The sequence below is a fragment of the Salmo salar genome, chromosome ssa18 (assembly GCF_905237065.1).
Source record: "Salmo salar chromosome ssa18, Ssal_v3.1, whole genome shotgun sequence".
Taxonomy (NCBI): Eukaryota; Metazoa; Chordata; class Actinopteri; order Salmoniformes; family Salmonidae; genus Salmo; species Salmo salar.
In genome coordinates, this window is record NC_059459.1 from 26,435,371 (window position 1) to 26,455,819 (window position 20,449).

General features: G+C 41.4%; 1 protein-coding gene across 1 annotated transcript in view; it reads left to right on the forward strand.

Annotated features, from left to right (window-relative positions):
- Window positions 1-385: 385 nt before the first annotated feature.
- The window catches only part of acoxl (acyl-CoA oxidase-like), a 47,701-nt gene continuing 27,637 nt past the window's right edge, over window positions 386-20,449 (forward strand). The window contains exons 1-12 of the mRNA XM_014154849.2: window positions 386-630; window positions 944-1,040; window positions 1,162-1,248; window positions 1,395-1,481; window positions 1,784-1,882; window positions 2,317-2,431; window positions 2,537-2,623; window positions 2,806-2,878; window positions 3,049-3,181; window positions 4,048-4,082; window positions 18,237-18,353; window positions 19,524-19,677. Coding sequence (XP_014010324.1) covers window positions 476-630; window positions 944-1,040; window positions 1,162-1,248; window positions 1,395-1,481; window positions 1,784-1,882; window positions 2,317-2,431; window positions 2,537-2,623; window positions 2,806-2,878; window positions 3,049-3,181; window positions 4,048-4,082; window positions 18,237-18,353; window positions 19,524-19,677 — 1,239 coding nt within the window. The 5' untranslated portion in view covers window positions 386-475. The remainder of the gene's footprint in view (window positions 631-943; window positions 1,041-1,161; window positions 1,249-1,394; window positions 1,482-1,783; window positions 1,883-2,316; window positions 2,432-2,536; window positions 2,624-2,805; window positions 2,879-3,048; window positions 3,182-4,047; window positions 4,083-18,236; window positions 18,354-19,523; window positions 19,678-20,449) is intronic.

Sequence of the window (20,449 nt, forward strand, 5' to 3'; positions counted from 1 at the left end):
GCATTACATGCAAATATATTTTTACTCATTGAATCGTTGATTACATTTTTCCCATTTACCTATACACGTACACTACATCATAAATATTTATGAGCAAGTTCTGGGCATGTATAAACATTACATGTCTGTCTCAAACACTTTTCTCTCATTTTGCTGACAAAGACATTTTACATTTTTTTAAAAACATATGATACTGCTGCGTGTACACAGCCCAATACAAAAAAGAACACAAATTGGTGTTTTGAGGAATCAGATCAGCTCTGAAAAAGATCTAATGTGAAAAGATCTGATGATTGGTCAAAAGAGCAATTAGTGGAAAACTATCAGAATTGGGCTGCCTGTGTAATCGCAACCATGTATCATTTTGTACACGTTTCAGCTACACATCGAGTGACATCATCCGGACGCGGAAGTTGACTGTGAAAGTGACAGTCTTCAGTTGTGTCTGGTTGTGCTCTGTGTGCTCCGTTTGACAATGGATATTTCCCAACAAGAGAGGCCATATGAGACATCAATGGCTGACAAATCTACTCCAAGTAGTCTTGCAAGATACCTCGATGGTGAATTTTGGGAAACCAAAGATCATATTCGTGAAGAAATATCCCAAGGCGAGCCCTTTCGAACTAGCAGGTTCGTGATCTCTTACTGGTGGTTTTATCCAACTTTTCTATCATATGTTGATCATCACGACTTAATCCTGTGGTAGCTAAGGTTTAAGGACATGCTCTTTTACGTATCTATCTACAGTTTTCAGCGGTTGGCAAATCATGTCACGATGCCACCGCTTTATGAAAAGGGCTTGTGCGGCTGCCAGCTGTTGCGCTTTGCGCGCAACATCTGGATAAAAAAAAAGCTAATTTCCCCGCTGCGATGTTCATTTTCAGTTCAATGTTCATGTTAAGTTGTGTCACATACTAAAATGTAATACATCTTTATTCTGCAGTTATGGTCTCACGTTGGACCAGAATAGAGATTTGACGGTGGAGAGACTGGAGTATATCTTAACGAGGCCACTAATGCGACAACACCTCAAAGATCAGGTGAACAAATTCAGTCTTGCACCCCTCAACTGATACCAATTTTACACCTCACTCATTGCAACTGTTTGTCTGGGTGTTGTTCAGTTATGAAACTGAGTTTTTATGTCTTGAGGGGTTTTAGATGAAAGAGAAACAACCAGGCTTCATAGCCAAGAGCTTGGGTATCACAGAACTGATATGCTCTGCAGATATGTCCACTGGAGTAAAGGTATGCTAATTGACTTCTCCAACACACACACTGCTTGTCATAGGCATTTATTTACATAACCAAATTCATGTATGATTACATTGTGTCAGCTGTGTGTACACGCTGTCTGTACAGTGCTGTTTGGTGTTCTCCCCTCTGGTCCACAGTTGGGTGTTGTCTGTGGCTTGTTTGGTGGTGCAGTCACAAACCTTGGAAGCCCTGGTCAGAAGAAAAAATGGTATCTCCCGGTTACGGTATGTGTCCACTGCCTCTCACACAGCTCACATGCAAAGTAATATAACAGATAATAGTAATATAAGATAAAAGTAATATACAGCTTTTGTTCAATGTCTGCCTCTTGTCGTTACATTCTTACCATGCATGCACTTGTATATAGCTTTTTCCGCAATACACATTCATTCATCCACAGCACATATTGCCATTGGATGTTGTTATTTATCTGATACAACAATGGATTTAGCCTTTAATTTTGAACTCTTTGTCAAATCATCATCCTAATTGTTTTGGTTGAATGACTGGGTGTAACTATTGTCAGGATTCGGAGTTCACTGGGATGTTTGCCATGACAGAGAGGGGTCATGGGAGTAACGTCCGGGGAATCCTTACAGAGGCCTGCTACGAGCCATCTACACAGGTCAGCTTAATAACATGCGTAACACACTCGCCAATCAAGTGACACCATTGAGGTAATGCGGAATTCTGAACTGATGGACAGTCGTTTGGTTCAACACGGCAGCGACCTCTTTTCACCACTCAACATGGACCAACTGTACCAGTCAGTTGGGTTAGGATGAATTTCCACTTTAGTTACAGTGAATCATAAGGAGGACAATATACCCCAAATGATAGTCTGTTGTACGTGGTCCGTAACACAGTGGACTAGATCATATTGTGTTACACAACTACAACAATATGTATGTGAAATGTGCAGGTCATATCTAGTACATACAGTATGTTCCCTCTTCGTCTGTGTTTCATGCCTTTCTTTACTGATCCCTGTACTCATGGAGTCCAGAAGTAGCATCGATATCATCATATTTAGTTATCCATTCCTCTTTCGGCCTTCAGGAGTTCATCATCCACACACCGTGTGAGGATGCCCAGAAGATGTACATCGGAAACTCCATGAAGGGGAATTACGCCTCTGTGTTCGCTCAGCTCATCATCAATGGAGATTCCCAAGGTGGGACTCACTCAATACAACAGTCTGTCTGCTATGGATTGTGTTTAGCAGCAGCCCCTGTGCATTTACTAATGTGTGTTTAAAATGTTTTATTCATCCCCATAGGTCCTCACTGTTTTATTGTTCCAATCCGAGACCGGCATGGAGTCATGAACCCTGGAGTGACAGCCATTGACATGAAGCACAAAGAAGGTAGCAAGTTTTCAATGGCCTGTTTTTCATCTAAGCAGTGTTCTTCTTCCAACTGTATGACAAATACATGAATATGATGCGGTGAGACAATCATTCTTGTCACAAATGCACACCGTTGTGTATTAATATGTGGATCTTCATTGAACATTTGGAACTTAGCCATGCTGTGTGTGTTGTCACAGGCTTACACGGGGTTGACAATGGCATCTTGATATTCGACAATGTCAGGATACCGAGGACGAACCTACTCAGCAAGTGAGTGGACTGTAACATGTGCTCCACTGCCGGGTCATTAAACAGTTCTCTATAACTGCCTTTGGAAGATGAATGCATTCCAGACATCATTGGAATACGTCCTCACTTAAATTATTCCTAGCTGTGTACAGTATGCAGCATCAATGTGTTTTATGACCCTCCTGCTCCAGGTTTGGCTGTGTGTCGGCAGATGGGCTGTACTCTTCTCCTGTCCAGAACAAGAGCAAACGTTTTAACGCCATGTTGGCAGCTCTCACCCCTACCAGGCTGGGGCTCACTGTCCAGGCCATAGCTGCCATGAAGGTGAGTTTACAAGGCCATGTGCATTATGATTTAGGCTAGTGTATGTCAACTGATTAGCTCTCTTTAGCTTTAACCATGTTTACCATCTTACTGTGATGGTTAGTGACAGCTAGAGGGCAGTCTTGATTTACGTTACCTCCCTCAACACCGTCATAGGGACAAAGCATAACACTGCCTTTGTCACACCATCTTTTATATTCTACATGCTATTCTAATGAGAGAAATCAGCTCAGTCAGCTGCAGTTTGAGTGGATTATGGGCCTCAGTCTGGGTAAATCTAGGCCAGATGGGTTGGCGTCATAGTCTGCTGTGTGTACCCAATGACTGGACAGAATTCCAGGTTGTGTCCCAAGTCTGGAGGGTAACCAAGAGACAATCATACAAAGCTCTGACCGTAGGTGACCCTTTGGTGATGTTGGATGGTTGCAAAAATAGAATTGTCATACTCTGAATGAGTTGCTAAAACAGATCTGGCTGCTTCAAAATATGATGGACTGTTATTAGCTTAGAAATCAGAGCTGTTAATAGATTTGGCCCAGATTATGTCTATGGTGTTCTTTTGGACTGATCTTATCAGTGTTTTTATAGGCTGTGGGTCACAGTAACTTAGTATTTGAACCTGTACAAAGTTTGCAGCTGTCTTTGAAGTGAAATAAAATAATACATTATGGTCCATAGACAGTTTCAAATAAACACAGTTTCATATTTAAGCTTATGGTTTTGTTTTTGGAACTGTAAGAACTTTACACAAAAGAAATGTGGATATGATTTTGCACTGAAGCTGTACCTACAGATAAAGGCATGTAGCATCAGCACTGTTCTGTGTAGAGTTCTTACAGTGTGTCTGTTGTTTTTCTCACCTACAGTTGGGCCTCATCATTGCAGTGCGTTACAGCCACAGGTACAGTACATTTACATTTTAGTCAATACTCTTCTCCAGAGTGCCTTACAGGAGCGATTAGGGTTAAGTGCCTTGCTCAAGGGCACATTGGCAGATGTTTCACCTAGTCGGCTCGGAGACTCGAACCAGCAACATTTTAACCTATAGGCTACCTGCCGCCCCAGTGCACTTCTGACGCTCCCATACATCCCACATTAATTAAAAATGAGTTGCTTTTACATTTCATTTGACAAATGCATGTATGCACATATGCAATGGATGTGATTGAGATCGGAATTATAGGATTTTCTTCGTTGTATTTCAACTGAAAAGGTTCTGACAGTCATTCTAGCGGTAGTCTTTTGTATTCCTGCTCATGCACAATAGCAATTTTCATAATGTGGAACGTTTACATAAAGCCGATAGAAGTGATGGGTTAGCTCCACGCTAGCCTCGTCGCGAACCAGGCTTCTGTGAACAGTAAGCCTGGGGAAGTTCCATTGCAGAAATCAGCTAAAGACGGATCGGAACCCGGTGAAATCAGTGTCGCCTCGCAACACATCAAACCAATCAAATGCCTTGCTTGGGTGGAGCTCCAAAGGTGCTCACCAGATTAGTGCCGTAGGAGCAACATAAGTGAAATAAAATGAAAAGAACCTCATTATTATTATTATCATATTTATTTTGTTGAACCCATCCAAGGGTTTTTCGTTATTTTTACTATTTTCTACATTGTAGAATAATAGTGAAGACATCAACACTATGAAATAACACATATGGAATCATGTAGTAACCAAAAAAGAGTTAAACAAATCAAAATATATTTTAGATTCCTCAAAGTAGCTACCCGTTGCCGTTGACAGCTTTGTACACTCTTGGCATTCTCTCAACCAGCTTCACCTGGAATGCTTTTCCAACAGTCTTGAAAGCGTTCCCACATATGATGAGCACTTGTTGGCTGCTTTTCCTTCACTCTGCAGTCCAACTCATCCCAAACCATCTTAATTGGGTTGAGGTCGGGTGATTGTGAAGGCCAAGTCATCTGATGCAGCACTCCATCACTCTCCTTCTTGGTCAAATAGCCCTTACACAGCCTGGAGGTGTGTTGGGTCATTGTCCTGTTGAAAAACAAATGATAGATGCCACTAAGCGCAAACCAGATGGGATAGCATATTGCTGCTGAATGCTGTGGTAGCCATGCTGGTTAAGTGTGCCTTGAATTCTAAATAAATCACAGCCAGTGTCACCAGAAACGCACCATCACACCTCCTCCTCCATGCTTCATGGTGGGAACCACACGTGGAGATCATCCGTTCACCTACTCTGCGTCTCACAAAGACTCGGCGGTTGGAACCAAAAATCTCATATTTGGACGTATCAGACCAAAGGACAGATTTCCACCAGTCTAATGTCCATTGCTTGTGTTTCTTGGCCCAAGCTAGTCCCTTCTTATTATTGGTGTCCTTTAGTAGTGGTTTCTTTTCAGCAATTCGACCATGAAGGCCTGATTCACACAGTCTCCTCTGAACAGTTGATGTTGAGGTGTGTCTTTTACTTGGACTCTGAAGCATTTATTTGGGGTGCAATTTCTGAGGCTGGTAACTCTAATGAACTTATCCTCTGCAGCAGAGGTAACTCTGGGTCTTCCTTTCCTGTGGTTGTCCTCATGAGAGCCAGTTTCATCATAGCGCTTGATGGTTTTTGCGACTGCAGTTGAAGAAACTTTCAAAGATCTTGAAATGTTCTGGATTGACTGACCTTCATGTCTTAAAGTAATGATGGACTGTCATTTCTCTTTGCTTATTTGAGCTGTTCTTGCCATAATATGGACTTGGTATTTTACCAAATAGGGCTATCTTCTGTATACCACCCCTACCTTGTCACAACACAACTGATTGGCTCAAACGCATTAAGAAGGAAAGAAGTTCCACAAATTCACTTTTATTTATGCCAGTTCCTTTCAGCCAATTTGTATCTTTAATATATAGCAGGCAAACAAGTTCCCTACCTTCTCCCTTTTCCGCTTGCCTCCTCCATTTTTGTGATAATGCTGCAATCAATTGGTTGTAAGTTTGGATTGAGCAGACATTCCCATATATTTTCGATAGCTGCATATGTGACAACTCCACCGTTTTATATTCATAATATCATTTAATAAATATAATACAATTAAAAAAACAATTTCAATAAATAATCGTTTTTTTATTAGTCAGAATATTTGAGTTTAACCATAACATTTATGTAATATTTGTTGTATCTTTTCTGGAGGATAAAACTTAAATTGTAACCAGCTTTGTATGGCTTGTTTTAAGAAAGGGCGATACTTTAAAAAGGACATTTTTAAACAAAGGATGAACCTTTCTTAATCTACTGGAGAACCATTTTGGGTTTTCCGAGGGATCGGAACCCGTTGTAAATCAGTGACGCCTCGCAATACATCAAACCAATCAAATGCCTTGCTTGGGTGGAGCTCCAAAGGTGCTCACCAGATTAGTGCCGTAGGAGCAACATAAGTGAAATAAAATTAACCTCATACGTTACCTGCAATGTTTATCTCCTGTAGCCTAACTAACTAAAATGTCAGCACTTTAAAAGGAATCTACAAAATCTGGTATATGGTTTTCCTCATATACATTGTCTACTGGTATCATTTTAAATTGAGAACATATAGCTAGCTCAACATGTAAATGTGTGAATTTAGCTATTCTCTGCTTCAGATTACAGATGCCCATAAGGCCAGTAATGCCATCATATTGTAGGCCTATGGCTGCATTGGCTACAAAATGGATTCACATAGTTGATATTCTGAAAAAGAGTAACAATCAAATAAAACACATGGGAGATCTTACAACTAGACAAAAAGGAAATGTTAATTTGAGCATACAACACAAAAACAGACACTTTCGAGACAGCAGATTACTGGACGGGCAACCCGCAACTGCCACAAACTGAACACTCCCATGACACGCACAGGCCGCTACCAGAACTCTCCCATTCCATACTTCACTGAACTGATCAATGCCTACGCTCTACCTTTACTGACAGCTGGAGCTGCAATTTCACCCTCTTCCATGGCTGTTATCTACAATGCATTCAGAAAGTATTCAGACCCCTTCACTTTTTCCACATTTTGTTAGGTTATAGCCTCATACTAAAATTGATGAAATTATTTTTCCCTATCAATCTACACACAATACCCCATAATGACAAAGCAAAAACAGGTTTTTAGAAATATTTGCAAATTTAATAAAAAATGTAAAACAGAAATACCTTATTTACATAAGTATTCAGACCCTTTGCTATGAGAATCTAAATTGAGCTCAGGTGCATCCTGTTTCCATTGATCATCCTTGAGATGTTTCTACAACTTGATTGGAGTCCATCTGTGGTAAATTTAATTGATTGGACATGATTTGGAAAGGCACACACCTGTCTATATAAGGTCCCACAGTTGACAATGCATGTCAGAGCAAAAACCAAGCCATGAGGTCGAAGGAATTGTCCATAGAGCTCCGAGACAGGATTGTGTCGAAGCAGAGATCTGGCAAAGGGTACCAAAAAAAAGTTCCCCAAGAACACAGTGGCTTCCATCATTCTTAAATGGAAGAAGTTTGGAACCACCAAGACTCTTCCTAGAGCTGCCCACCTGGCCAAACTGAGCAATCAGGGGAGAAGGGCCTTGGTCAGGGGGTGACCAAGACCCCGATGGTCACTCTGGCAGAGTTCCTCTGTGGACACCTGGGACCATCCCTACAGTGAAGCATGGTGCTGTGAGGATGTTTTTTAGCGGCAGGGACTGGGAGACTAGTCAGGATCGAGGGGAAGATGAACGGAGCAAATTACAGAGAGATCCTTGATGAAAACCTGCTCCAGAGTGCTCAGGGCCTTAGACTGGGGCGAAGGTTCACCTTCCAACAGGACAACGACCCTATGCACACATCCAAGACAACCCAGCAGTGGCTTCGGGACAAGTCTCTGAATGTCCTTGAGTGGCCCAGCCAGAGCCCGGACTTGAACCCGATTGAACAACTCTGGAGAGACCTGAAAATAGCTGTGTAGCAACGCTCCCCATCCAACCTGACAGAGTTTGAGAGGATCTGCAGAGAAGAATGGGAGAAACTCCCCAAATACAGGTGTGCCAAGCGTGTAGCGTCAAACCCAAGAAGACTCGAGGCTGTAATCGCTGCCAAAGGTGCTTCAACAAATTACTGAATAAAGGGTCTGAATACTTATGTAAATGTGGTTATTTCCTCTTTTTTTATCCATTTGCAAAAGTTTCTCAACCTGTTTTTGCTTTGTCATTATGGGTTATTGTTTGTAGATTGATGGGGGGGGACAATTGAATCCATTTTAGAATAAGGCTGTAACGTAACAAAATGTGGAAAAGGTCAAGGAGTGTGAATACTTTCTGTATGACCTGTAGATGGTTATTTTCCATTTCAGAGCTGACCCAACACCATTCAATTCCTATTATGTGTAAAATGCTTCTGAATGTCAACAAAATAGCAAACAGCTCAATATGGAAAGAAAACAACAATTGATATAAGCATTATTTAGTTTACCTCCGAGAACACACATTCTTTTGACAGCCCTATTGAGGGAGTCTCTTGTTTTTCCAGATCTGTTTTTTTGTTGTTGTGCATCCTCACGTGTGGGTTGCGTGTGTTCTGCTAAAGTTTTCAATGTGGGGGTGAGAGCGTGGGTGGGGGAAAGGGGAGGGTTTTCTCTGTAATTGGCATCCCCAAAAATCACCCCCACGCTTGGGCGGAGGTCCAAAAGTGCTCACCAGATTAGTGCCGTAGGAGCAACATAAGTGAAATAGAATTAGCCTCATGTTACCTGTAATGTTCATTTCCTGTAGCCTAATTGCCCCCAAAAAATGATATGTCAGCACTTTAAAAGGAATCTACAAAATCTGGTATATGGTTTTCCTCATATACATTGTCTACTGGTATCATTGTTAAATTGAGAACATATAGCTAGCTAAACATGTAAATGTGTGAGTTTAGCTATTCTCTGCTTCAGATTACAGATGCCCATAAGGCCAGTAATGCCATCATATTGTAGGCCTATGGCTGCATTGGCGATGCATGCCATATGATAAGCTACAAAATGGATTCACATTGTTACTCTTTTTCAGAATATCAACTATCAAATAAAACACATTGGAAATCTTACAACTAGAAAAAAGGAAATGTTAATTTGAGCATACAACACAGAAACAGACACTTTCGAGTGTTTGTCACCAGAGCGGTGTAGAACGTGTTGTGAAGTTTGACTTTACTAGCGTAATTCACTTTCAGTAAATATAAATTATATGACTTGAAAACGAGCACTTGAAACCTACTTTTATACAAAATGTGTCCTACCCGGACGGAAAAGAGTGATGCACATAATACACAGCTGCCCTTCTACGGGAGTGTGGAGGGAGGGTTCTTGAAATGTAACATCCAATCAAAATCTTGTTGCTGGGTGCAAGCGGACCATTCAAACAGTTTTTGCAATATGAAATTCTCCAGACCTCCAAGTGAGGCGTGACAACGACGTAGATGGTTATTTTTCCATTCAGAGGTGACTCAACTCCATTCAATTCCTATTATGTTTAAAATGCTTCTGAATGTCAACAAAATATATGGGAAGAAAACAGCAATAGATATTGAGCATTATTTAGTTTACCTCCGAGAACACACATTCTTTTGACAGCCCTATTGAGGGAGTCTCTTGTTTTTCCATATCTGTTTTTGTGCATCCTCACGTGTGGGTTGCGTGTGTTCTGCTAAAGTTTCCAATGTGGGGGCGAGAGCGTGGGTTGGTGGAAAGGGGAGGGTTTTCTCTGTGCTTGGCATCCCCAAAGATCACCCCAAATCACCCCCACACAGAGAGAGACAGAAAGAGGGAGGTAATCACAATACCGATGCAGACTACTGCACATGGAGGACACGTTTCCTGTTTTGTGACACACGTCCTGTCCCCACCCACCAATCAAATAAAACACATGGGAGATCTTACAACTAGACAAAAAGGATATGTTAATTTGAGCATACAAAACAAAAACAAACACTTTCGAGACAGCCAATAACTAGACGGGCAACCCGCAACTGCCACAAACTGAACACTCCCATGACACGCACAGGCCGCTACCAGAACTCTCCCATTCCATACTTCACCGAACTGATCAATGCCTACGCTCTACCTTTACTGACAGCTGGAGCTGCAATTTCACCCTCTTCCATGGCTGTTATCTCCAAATGCATTTGGAGATTGTGTTTTACATTTACAATGATTACATCAAGATACAGTGAGGGGAAAAAAGTATTTGATCCCCTGCTGATTTTGTATGTTTGCCCACTGACAAAGAAATGATCAGTCTATAATTTTAATGGTAGGTTTATTTCAACAGTGAGAGACAGAATAACAACAAAAAAATCCTGAAAAACGCATGTCAAAAATTTTATAAATTGATTTGCATTTTAATGAGGGAAATAAGTATTTGGCCCCCTCTCAATCAGAAAGATTTCTGGCTCCCAGGTGTCTTTTATACAGGTAACGAGCTGAGATTAGGAGCACACTCTTAAAGGGAGTGCTCCTAATCTCAGTTTGTTACCTGTATAAAAGACACCTGTCCACAGAAGCAATCAATCAATTAGATTCCAAACTCTCCACCATGGCCAAGACCAAAGAGCTCTCCAAGGATGTCAGGGACAAGATTGTAGACCTACACAAGGCTGGAATGGGCTACAAGACCATCGCCAAGCAGCTTGGTGAGAAGGTGACAACAGTTGGTGCGATTATTCGCAAATTGAAGAAACACAAAAGAACTGTCAATCTCCCTCGGCCTGGGGCTCCATGCAAGATCTCACCTCGTGGAGTTGCAATGATCATGAGAACGGTGAGGAATCAGCCCAGAACTACACGGGAGGATCTTGTCAATGATCTCAAGGCAGCTGGGAACATAGTCACCAAGAAAACAATTGGTAACACACTACGCCTTGAAGGACTGAAATCCTGCAGCGCCCGCAAGGTCCCCCTGCTCAAGAAAGCACATATACATGCCCGTCTGAAGTTTGCCAATGAACATCTGAATGATTCAGAGGACAACTGGGTGAAAGTGTTGTGGTCAGATGAGACCAAAATGGAGCTCTTTGGCATCAACTCAACTCGCCGTGTTTGGAGGTGGAGGAATGCTGCCTATGACCCCAAGAACACCATCCCCACCGTCAAACATGGAGGTGGAAACATTATGCTTTGGGGGTGTTTTTCTGCAAAGGGGACAGGACAACTTCACCGCATCAAAGGAACGATTGACGGAGCCATGTACTGTCAAATCTTGGGTGAGAACCTCCTTCCCTCAGCCAGGGCATTGAAAATGGATCGTGGATGGGTATTCCAGCATGACAATGACCCAAAACACACGGCCAAGGCAACAAAGGAGTGGCTCAAGAAGAACTACATTAAGGTCCTGGAGTGGCCTAGCCAGTCTCCAGACCTTAATCCCATAGAAAATCTGTGGAGGGAGCTGAAGGTTCGAGTTGCCAAACGTCAGCCTCGAAACCTTAATGACTTGGAGAAGATCTGCAAAGAGGAGTGGGACAAAATCCCTCCTGAGATGTGTGCAAACCTGGTGGCCAACTACAAGAAACGTCTGACCTCTGTGATTGCCAACAAGGGTTTTGCCACCAGGTACTAAGTCATGTTTTGCAGAGGGGTCAAATACTTATTTCCCTCATTAAAATGCAAATCAATTTATAACATTTGACATTAGTTTTTCTGGATTTTTTTGTTGTTATTCTGTCTCTCACTGTTCAGTCTATAATTTTAATGGTAGGTTTATTTGGTCATTTCTTTGTCAGTGGGCAAACGTACAAAATCAGCAGGCGATCAAATACTTTTTCCCCTCACTGTAGCTAGCTAAAAGTAAGTTAGCTAGCTAATGACATTTAATTCACTTAGCTAAACAGTGTGTTAAGTCAATTAGCTACCTTACTAGACGCTCAGCTGAGTTAGCCTACAAAGTGGCCTACTATAGCCAGCTAGCTAGTTAATAATACATAGCTTTTTTACATTTAAAAAATGTATTTACTTACTTGAATAGGTTCTCCCACTTCCTCTGTTTTTTTGGGGTGCCTTCCGGTATTTATTGGTTGTTGCAAAGCGCAGCCATGTGGATGAGCCAAAAATTGTTTGTCACCAGAGTGGTGTAGAACTTGTTGTGACGTTTGACTTTACCAGCATAATTCACTTTCAATTTCAATAAATATAAATCGCAGACTGTCGGCCACACTTGATGACTTGAAAACGAGCACTTGAAACCAACTTTTCTACAAAATGTGTCCTACCCGGACGGAAAACAGTGACGCACATAATACACAGCAGCCCTTCTACGAGAGTGTGGAGGGAGGGTTCTTGAAATGTAACATCCAATCAAAGTCTTGTCACTGGGTGCAAGCGGACCATTCAAACAGTTTTTGCAATATGAAATTCTCCAGACCTCCAAGTGAGGCGTGACAACGACGTGATTTTGGAGGTATGGCAACACGAGACTAGCTCCACACCAACTCATCTCATAATCGATGTAATAAATTATGTAGATGGTTATTTTTTCCATTCAGAGCTGACTCAACTCTATTCAATTCCTATTATGTTTAAAATGCTTCTGAATATCAACAAAATAACAAATGGCTCAATATGGGAAGAAAACAGCAATAGATATTGAGCATTATTTAGTTTACCTCAGAAAACAAACATTCTTTTGACAGCCCTATTGAGGGAGTCTCTTGTTTTTCCATATCTGTTGTTGTGCATCCTCACGTGTGGGTTGCGTGTGTTCTCCTAAGGTTTCCAATGTGGGGGCGAGAGCGTGGGTTGGTGGAAAGGGGAGGGTTTTCTCTGTGGTTGGCATCCCCAAAAATCACCCCAAATCACCCCCACACAGAGAGAGACAGAAAGAGGGAGGTAATCACAATACCGATGCAGACTACTGCACATGGAGGACACGTTTCCTGTTTTGTGACACACGTCCTGTCCCGTCCCCCGTCCCCCGTCCCCCCCCCCCCTCCCCAATGCACCACCAACACGCATAGTAAAACCTTTAGGAACTTGAAGTGGGGCTAGTGGTCTTGGTAGTGAGAGTAATGATGGTCGTGTTGTCAGTGACTTGCATTAAAGAGAACACAGCTAACCCCATACAATTAGGGTTAGCTGTGTTTGAACAGTACATTGTGTAACCACTGTTAGCTTTGTTTTCAGAGTTGAGTCTACTATACATTGAGGAGAGGTTGTGGGATCGTCATCTGTGAGGACTTCCCCTCTGTGTAAACACCCAGGTGTGTGCTCTTCTGTGGTCTGGCAGGGGACAAACCTTGACATAGTAGAAACATCCGTGTGATCTTTCTGGTTAACACATTATTTAGTAACATGGGACTGTCAATCACACAGTTAGAGTGTACAACTTAAACCATACAGCTGAAGTATATCGGAGTGTCACATTACATTAACTTTACAGTATCTCGGTTAGTGAACTGATGTCATCAAAGTTAGTATATTTTGCTCCTCGGTCTATAAATCAGAGTAGGGAATGATAACAGTGCCATCCCTTCGAGACTGCAGCATCTACATTTTCCCTGCAATCTCTTTGAAACTCACTTGTACCCCCTAAACCAGTCTATATCACCATCCATCGCCTTCGTCTGCCCCCCACCCTCCCCCACTCTCCCCACTGAGACACCTGTGCAGATATACTCAGAGATAAACTTTGTAATGCTTCCAGAGCAACAGGTGCACAACAAGGCATGTGTGTGACGGTGACCACATCTCAACACTCAACATACACTCCACAAAACTAATGTTCCACCACATCAGCACATACAGTGCCTTCAGAAAGTATTCACACCGATTTGACTTTTTCCACGTTTTGTTGTGTTACAGCCTGAATTTAAAATGGATTACATTTAGATTTTAGGTCCCTGGCCTACACACAATACTCCATAATGTCAAAGTGAAATAATGTTTTATTAAAATGTTTCCAATTAATTAAAAATGCAAAGCTGACATTTCTTGAGTCAAGATATGTAATGTCCCTCAGTCATGCAATGAATTTAAAACACAGATTCACCCACAAAGACCAGGGAGGTTTTTCCAATGCCTTGCAAAGAAGGGCACCTATTGGTAGAAGGGTAAAAAAAAAGTTATTGTTTACACTTCGGATGGTGTATCAATACACCCAATCACTACAAAGATACAGGCGTCCTGCCTAACTCAGTTGCCGGAGAGGAAGGAAGTTTCTCAGGGAGGCCAATGATGACTTTAAAAAAGTTACAGAATTTAAGACCTCTTAAGGATCTGACAGTTTTTTTCAATTTAGGCCTAAAATTACATACCCAAATCTAACTGCCTGTAGCTCAGGAAACACTTTGAAGTTTGTGGAAATGTGAAATTAATGTAGGAGAATATAACACATTAGATCTGGTAGAAGATGATACAATCAAAAAATATGCTTTTTCTATTTTTTTTGTTCCATCTTTGAAATGCAAGAGAAAGGCCATACATTGAGATAGGACTCTAGGTGTGATTTAGATTTTGTCCAAAAGATGGCAGCAGTTTGTGTGCAAAGTTATAGACTGATCCAGTGAATAATTGCATCAAGTCTGCCAGGAGTTTGCCCTAATCTGCCGAATTGGTAAATGTATACATTTTCAAGTATATAACTATAGAGAATATACAAAAATGCTATGGTAAATAAACATTTAAGTGTACACACTCCCGGGAATGTTATACATGATGAATCATTAGCTTCTCTCCGGAAAATACACTAACTTTCACACATCAAGATGGCTGGGTGGGTGTGGAGCCAGAGACAGCAGTGAGTTCAAACTGTAGACCCCAGTTCCTACATTCTGAATATAAACATTTTATCTCTGGGACCCTCAGGATGACAAATCAGAGCAAGATTACTGAATGCAAGTACATTATTTACCTTCAGAGGTGAATGTATCAAACCAGTTGCCATGATAAAAGTGTTTTGTTGTTGTGCACTATCCTCAAACAATAGCATGGTATTTTTTTCTTCTGTAGTAGTTACTGTAAATTGGACACCGCAGTTAGCTTAACAAGAATTTAAGCCTTCTGCCCATATAAGACATGTCTATGTCGTGGAAAGTTAGCTGTTGTATACAATGTTTTCTAGTCACATTATCCCATATTGAGCAACAACCGTCTGGGTTTAGGGACACCGATCCCGTATAGGTTTTTAATAGCTTTGGTAGGAGAAAACAGAGGATGGATCAACAACATTGTAATTACTCCACAATACTAACCTAACTGACAGACTGAAAAGAAGGAAGCCTGTACAGAATAAAAATATTCAAAACATGCATCCTGTTTGCAACAAGGCACTAAAGTAATACTGCAAAGAAATGTGGCAAAGCAATTCACTTTTTGTCCTGAATACAAATTGTTATGTTTGGGGCAAATCCAATGCAACAGTACCACTGGGCGGCAGGTAGCCTAGTGGTTAGAACATTGGGCCAGTAACCGAAAGGTTGCTGGATCAAATCCCCGCATTAGCAAGGTAAAACTCGTTTTGCCCCTAAGCAAGGCAGTTAACCCACTGTTCCCCGGGCGCTGACGACGTGGATGTCGATTTAAGGCAGCCCCCCCCCCCCCGCACCTCTTTGATTCAGAGGGGTTGGGTTAAATGCGGAAGACACATTTTAAGTTGAAGGCATTCAGTTGTACAACTGACTAGGTATCCCCCTTTCCCCACTCTCCATATGTTCAAGGATAGTGGTGGCTGCATCATGTTATGGGTATGCTTGTAATTGTTAAGGACTGGGGAGTTTTTCAGGATAAGAAAGAATAAAAAATCATAGAGGAACGCCTGTTTCATAAACCTTTCATCAGGTCAATAACCTAAAACACAAGGCCAAATCTACACTGGAGTTGCTTACCAAGAAGACCGTGAATGTTCCTCAGTGACTATGTTACAGTTTTGACTTACATCTACTTGAAAATCTATGACAAGACCTGAAAATGCTCACACACGCCACACGCCTTTGACAACGCTTGAAGAATTTTGAAAAGAATAATGGGCAAATGTTGCACAATCCATGTGTGGAAAGGTCTTTGAGACTTACTCGGCTCACAGTTGTAATCGCTGCCGAAGGTGTTTCAGGAGTGTGAATACTTATGTACATTTGATATTTCTGCATTTTCAATACATTTGCAAACATTTCTAAAAACTTGTTTTCACTTTGTCATTAGGGGGTATTGTTATGTATGTATGTATGTATGTATGTATGTATGTATGTATGTATGTATGTATGTATGTATGTACAGTTGAAGTTGGAAGTTTACATACACCTTAGCCAAATACATTTAAACTCAGTTTTTCACAATTCCTGACATTTAATCCTAGTAAAAATTCACTGTCTTAGGTCAGTTAGGATCAGGATCAGTTAGGATTTTAAGAATGTGAAATGTCAGAATAATAGTAGAGAGTGATTTATTTCAACTTTTATTTATTTCATCACATTCCCTGTAGGTCAGAAGTTTACATACATTCAATTAGTATTTGGTAGCATTGCCTTTAAATTGTTTAACTTGGGTCAAACTTTTCGGGTAGCCTTCCACAAGCTTCCCACAATAAGTTGGGTGAATTTTGGCCCATTCCTCCTGACAGAGCTGGTGTGACTGAGTCAGGTTTGTAGGCGTCCTTGCTCGCACACGCCTTTTCAGTTCTGCCCACAACTTTTCTATAGGGTTGAGGTCAGGGCTTTGTGATGGCCACTCCAATACATTGACTTTGTTGTCCTTAAGCCGTTTTGCCACAACTTTGGAAGTATGCTTTTGGTTTTTGTCCATTTGGAAGACCCATAGGCGACCAAGCTTTAACTTCCTGACTGATGTCTTGAGATGTTGCTTCAATATATCCACATAATTTTCCTTCGTCATAATGCCATCTATTTTCTGAAGTGCACCAGTCCCTCCTTCAGCAAAGCACCCCCACAACATGTTGCTGCCACCCCTGTGCTTCACGGTTGGGATGGTGTTCTTTGGCTTGCAAGCCTCCCCCTTTTTCCTCCAAACGTAACGATGGTCATTATGGCCAAACAGTTCTATTTTTGTTTCATCAGACCAGAAGACATTTCTCCAAAAAGTATGATCTTTGTCCCCATGTGCAGTTGCAAATCGTAGTCTGGCCTTTTTATGGCGGTTTTGGAGCAGTGGCTTCTTCCTTGCTGAGTGGCCTTTCAGGTTATGTCGATATAGGACTCGTTTTACTGTGGATATAGATACTGTTGTACCTGTTTCCTCCAGCATCTTCACAAGGTCCTTTGCTGTTGTTCTGGGATTGATTTGCACTTTTTGCACCAAAGTACGTTAATCTCTAGGAGACAGAACGCGTCTCCTTCCTGAGCGGTATGATGGCTGCGTGGTCCCATGGTGTTAATACTTGCGTACTATTGTTTGTACAGATGAACGTGGTACCTTCAGGCGTTTGGAAATTGCTCACAAGGATGAACCAGCCTTGAAATACATCCACAGGTACACCTCCAATTGACTTAAATTATGTCAATTAGCCTATCAGAAGCTTCTAAAGCCATGACATCATTTTCTGGAATTTTCCAAGCTGTTTAAAGGCACAGTCAACTTAGTGTATGTAAACTTCTGACCCACTGGAATTGTGATACAGTGAATTATAAGTGAAATAATCTGTCTGTAAACAATTGTTGGAAAAATTACTTGTCATGCACAAAGTAGATGTCCTAACCGACTTGCCAAAACAATAGTTTGTTAAAAAGAAATTTGTGGAGTTGTTGAAAAGCGAGTTTTAATGACTCCAACTTAAGTGTATATAAACTTCCGACCTAAACTGTATGTAATGTAATGTATGTAGATGGGTGAGGAAAAAAAACTTTTCAATCAATTTTTAATTTAGGCTGTAACACAACTAAATGTGGAATATGTCAATATGTGTTATAAATACTTTCTGAAGGCACTGTACATATTCACAGTACAACAAATGCGCACACACACACACGCAAGCATACACATACACACACACACACAAAATGTAAGTCTCTTTCACGCTCTACTCTCTCCAATTCTCACACACATTTTCCTCCCTCCCTCTCTTTCCCTCCTCTCTCTCTTTCCCTCCTCTCTCTCTCCCTCCAGTCGGCGTCAGTTTGGGCCTAAGGACCAGCAAGAGGTGAAGATCATTGAGCACCAGACCCAGTACCTCAGACTGATGCCTCACCTGGCTGCAGCTCTGGCTCTCACCTTCACCACCAGGTAATGTTAGCACTTCCTCTATAGTGTAAAGGGAAGGGATCGCTGCCGCTACCTTGCTTGACACCCTGCGGGACGGTTGAGCTAACGTAGGCTAATGCGATTAGCATGAGGTTGTAAGTAACAAGAACATTTCCCAGGACATAGACATATCTGATATTGGCAGAAAGATTAACAAGAATTTAAGCTAACTTCAGTGTCAATTTACAGTAGCTATTACAGTGAAAGAATACCATGCTATTGTTTGAGGAGAGTGCACAGTTTTGAACATGAAAAGTTAGGCACATTTGGGCAGTCTTGATACATTTTGAACAGAAATGCAATGGTTCATTGGATCAGTTTGAAACTTTTGCACATACACTGCTGCCACCTAGTGAACAAAATCTAAATTGCATCTGGGCTGGAATAATACATTATGGCCTTTCTCTTCATTTCAAATGGTACCAAGAATATGCATATCCTTGCTTCAAGGCCTGAGCTACAGGCAGTTAGATTTGGGGGATGTCATTTTAGGCGAAAATTGAAAAGAAAGGGGCCGATCCTTAAGTGGTTTTAAATAAAGATGCTTCTTTATTGCAAAAAATAAAACCTATGTGTTTCGGCTTATGGGCTTCTTCAGGTTTTTTTGCTCTACACACATCAATATCAGAGAGAACTGTAGTCAAACACCACTTGAAACTGCCTCTACTCTCAGGGCCCTACGCTGGGATATATAAAGGGAAACACTACTCTTAAACAGTGTTATTTCCCCCACATACTGATGGGTTTGATGTTACTGACATAGTGGTGAAAAGAGCAGTTGTATCTAATGCCAGTAAATGACAGTCTTGTCACTATAATGATGCATTGTAGTGTCAGTGTTCTGTCTGTTAGTGTTTTGTCTGTACAGAACAGTTGTCTCTGTTATTTGGAAAATGAACAAAATCAACATCAATGTTGTACAGCATTACTATAAATCACAGAGATTCTCTCCTTTTTTCTTTCGAAGGTATGTCCCTCACAATTATATAGTATTATAATTATAGAACATGATACTAGGAATGTGTTCTAATTTCTTATGTTATGTGTGTGTGTGTGTGTGTGTGTGTGTGTGTGTGTGTGTGTGTGTGTGTGTGTGTGTGTGTGTGTGTGTGTGTGTGTCCGTGTGTGTCCGTGTGTGTGTGTGTGTTTCAGGTTTGCAGCATGTATGATGGACCATGCTCTGTGCAAAGGAGAGGTTCTACAGAACAATAGTTCTCTCCAGGCTCTGGTTGCTGGACTCAAAGCCTACAGTACCTGGGAGAACCTCGCCTGCCTTCAAGAGTGCCGCGAGTGCACCGGGGGCATGGTGTGTGTGTGCGCATTTGCTTGTGTGTGTGGGTGTGCATGCCTGCGTGCATACATGTGTATGTGACGCACATTATTCCAATCCTATTTAAAATACCACTACTCCCCAGTCATCTGCTAACCATGTTTCTTTCATTTAAAGACCCAGGTCCATTGTCTAGTTCTGGATCTTGTTTTTGGATGCCACTGTGACCATGTCCATGTAGAGTGCAGAGGGTTCTTGGAGGTCATTTCTGTCTACTCATTCAGTTAATGCAGTACTGCTGTTGTAGGGGATAGTTTCATTGTAATAAGTCCCTAATGCTGTGATGAATAGGTTTGAGTGTTTCTCGTTGAGGTGATCTAAGGGCAACTTGGGAAACCACAACGCTGCGCCTTGTCATGTGGGAGTGCTCGCATCTCTTGAGTGTCTGATCCTACACAGACCGCACTTTGTAGTGACACTGTCTGACTTTTACCTGTTTATTTCACTGCTTTCAAAAGTGAAGCTGTTTTGAAATAGTTTTTTTTATTATTTATGAAACAATTAACATGTTTGAGTCTCCATTTCTCAAGTCATAATATTCTTTAGATATTGTAAGAATGATTTCTGAGTAGTTTATTATTATTATTTTCAACGCGACTCCTCCTACACCGTTTAAACTAGAAATGCTGTTTTAACTTTAAAACGCGTAGACTGGTCTGGAATAGTGTGCTTGCATATAACTTTTTGATATCTTTTACACTTTGTCCTTTTTTTTTGTCATCCATCCACTTTCATGGGATTTCCTCAG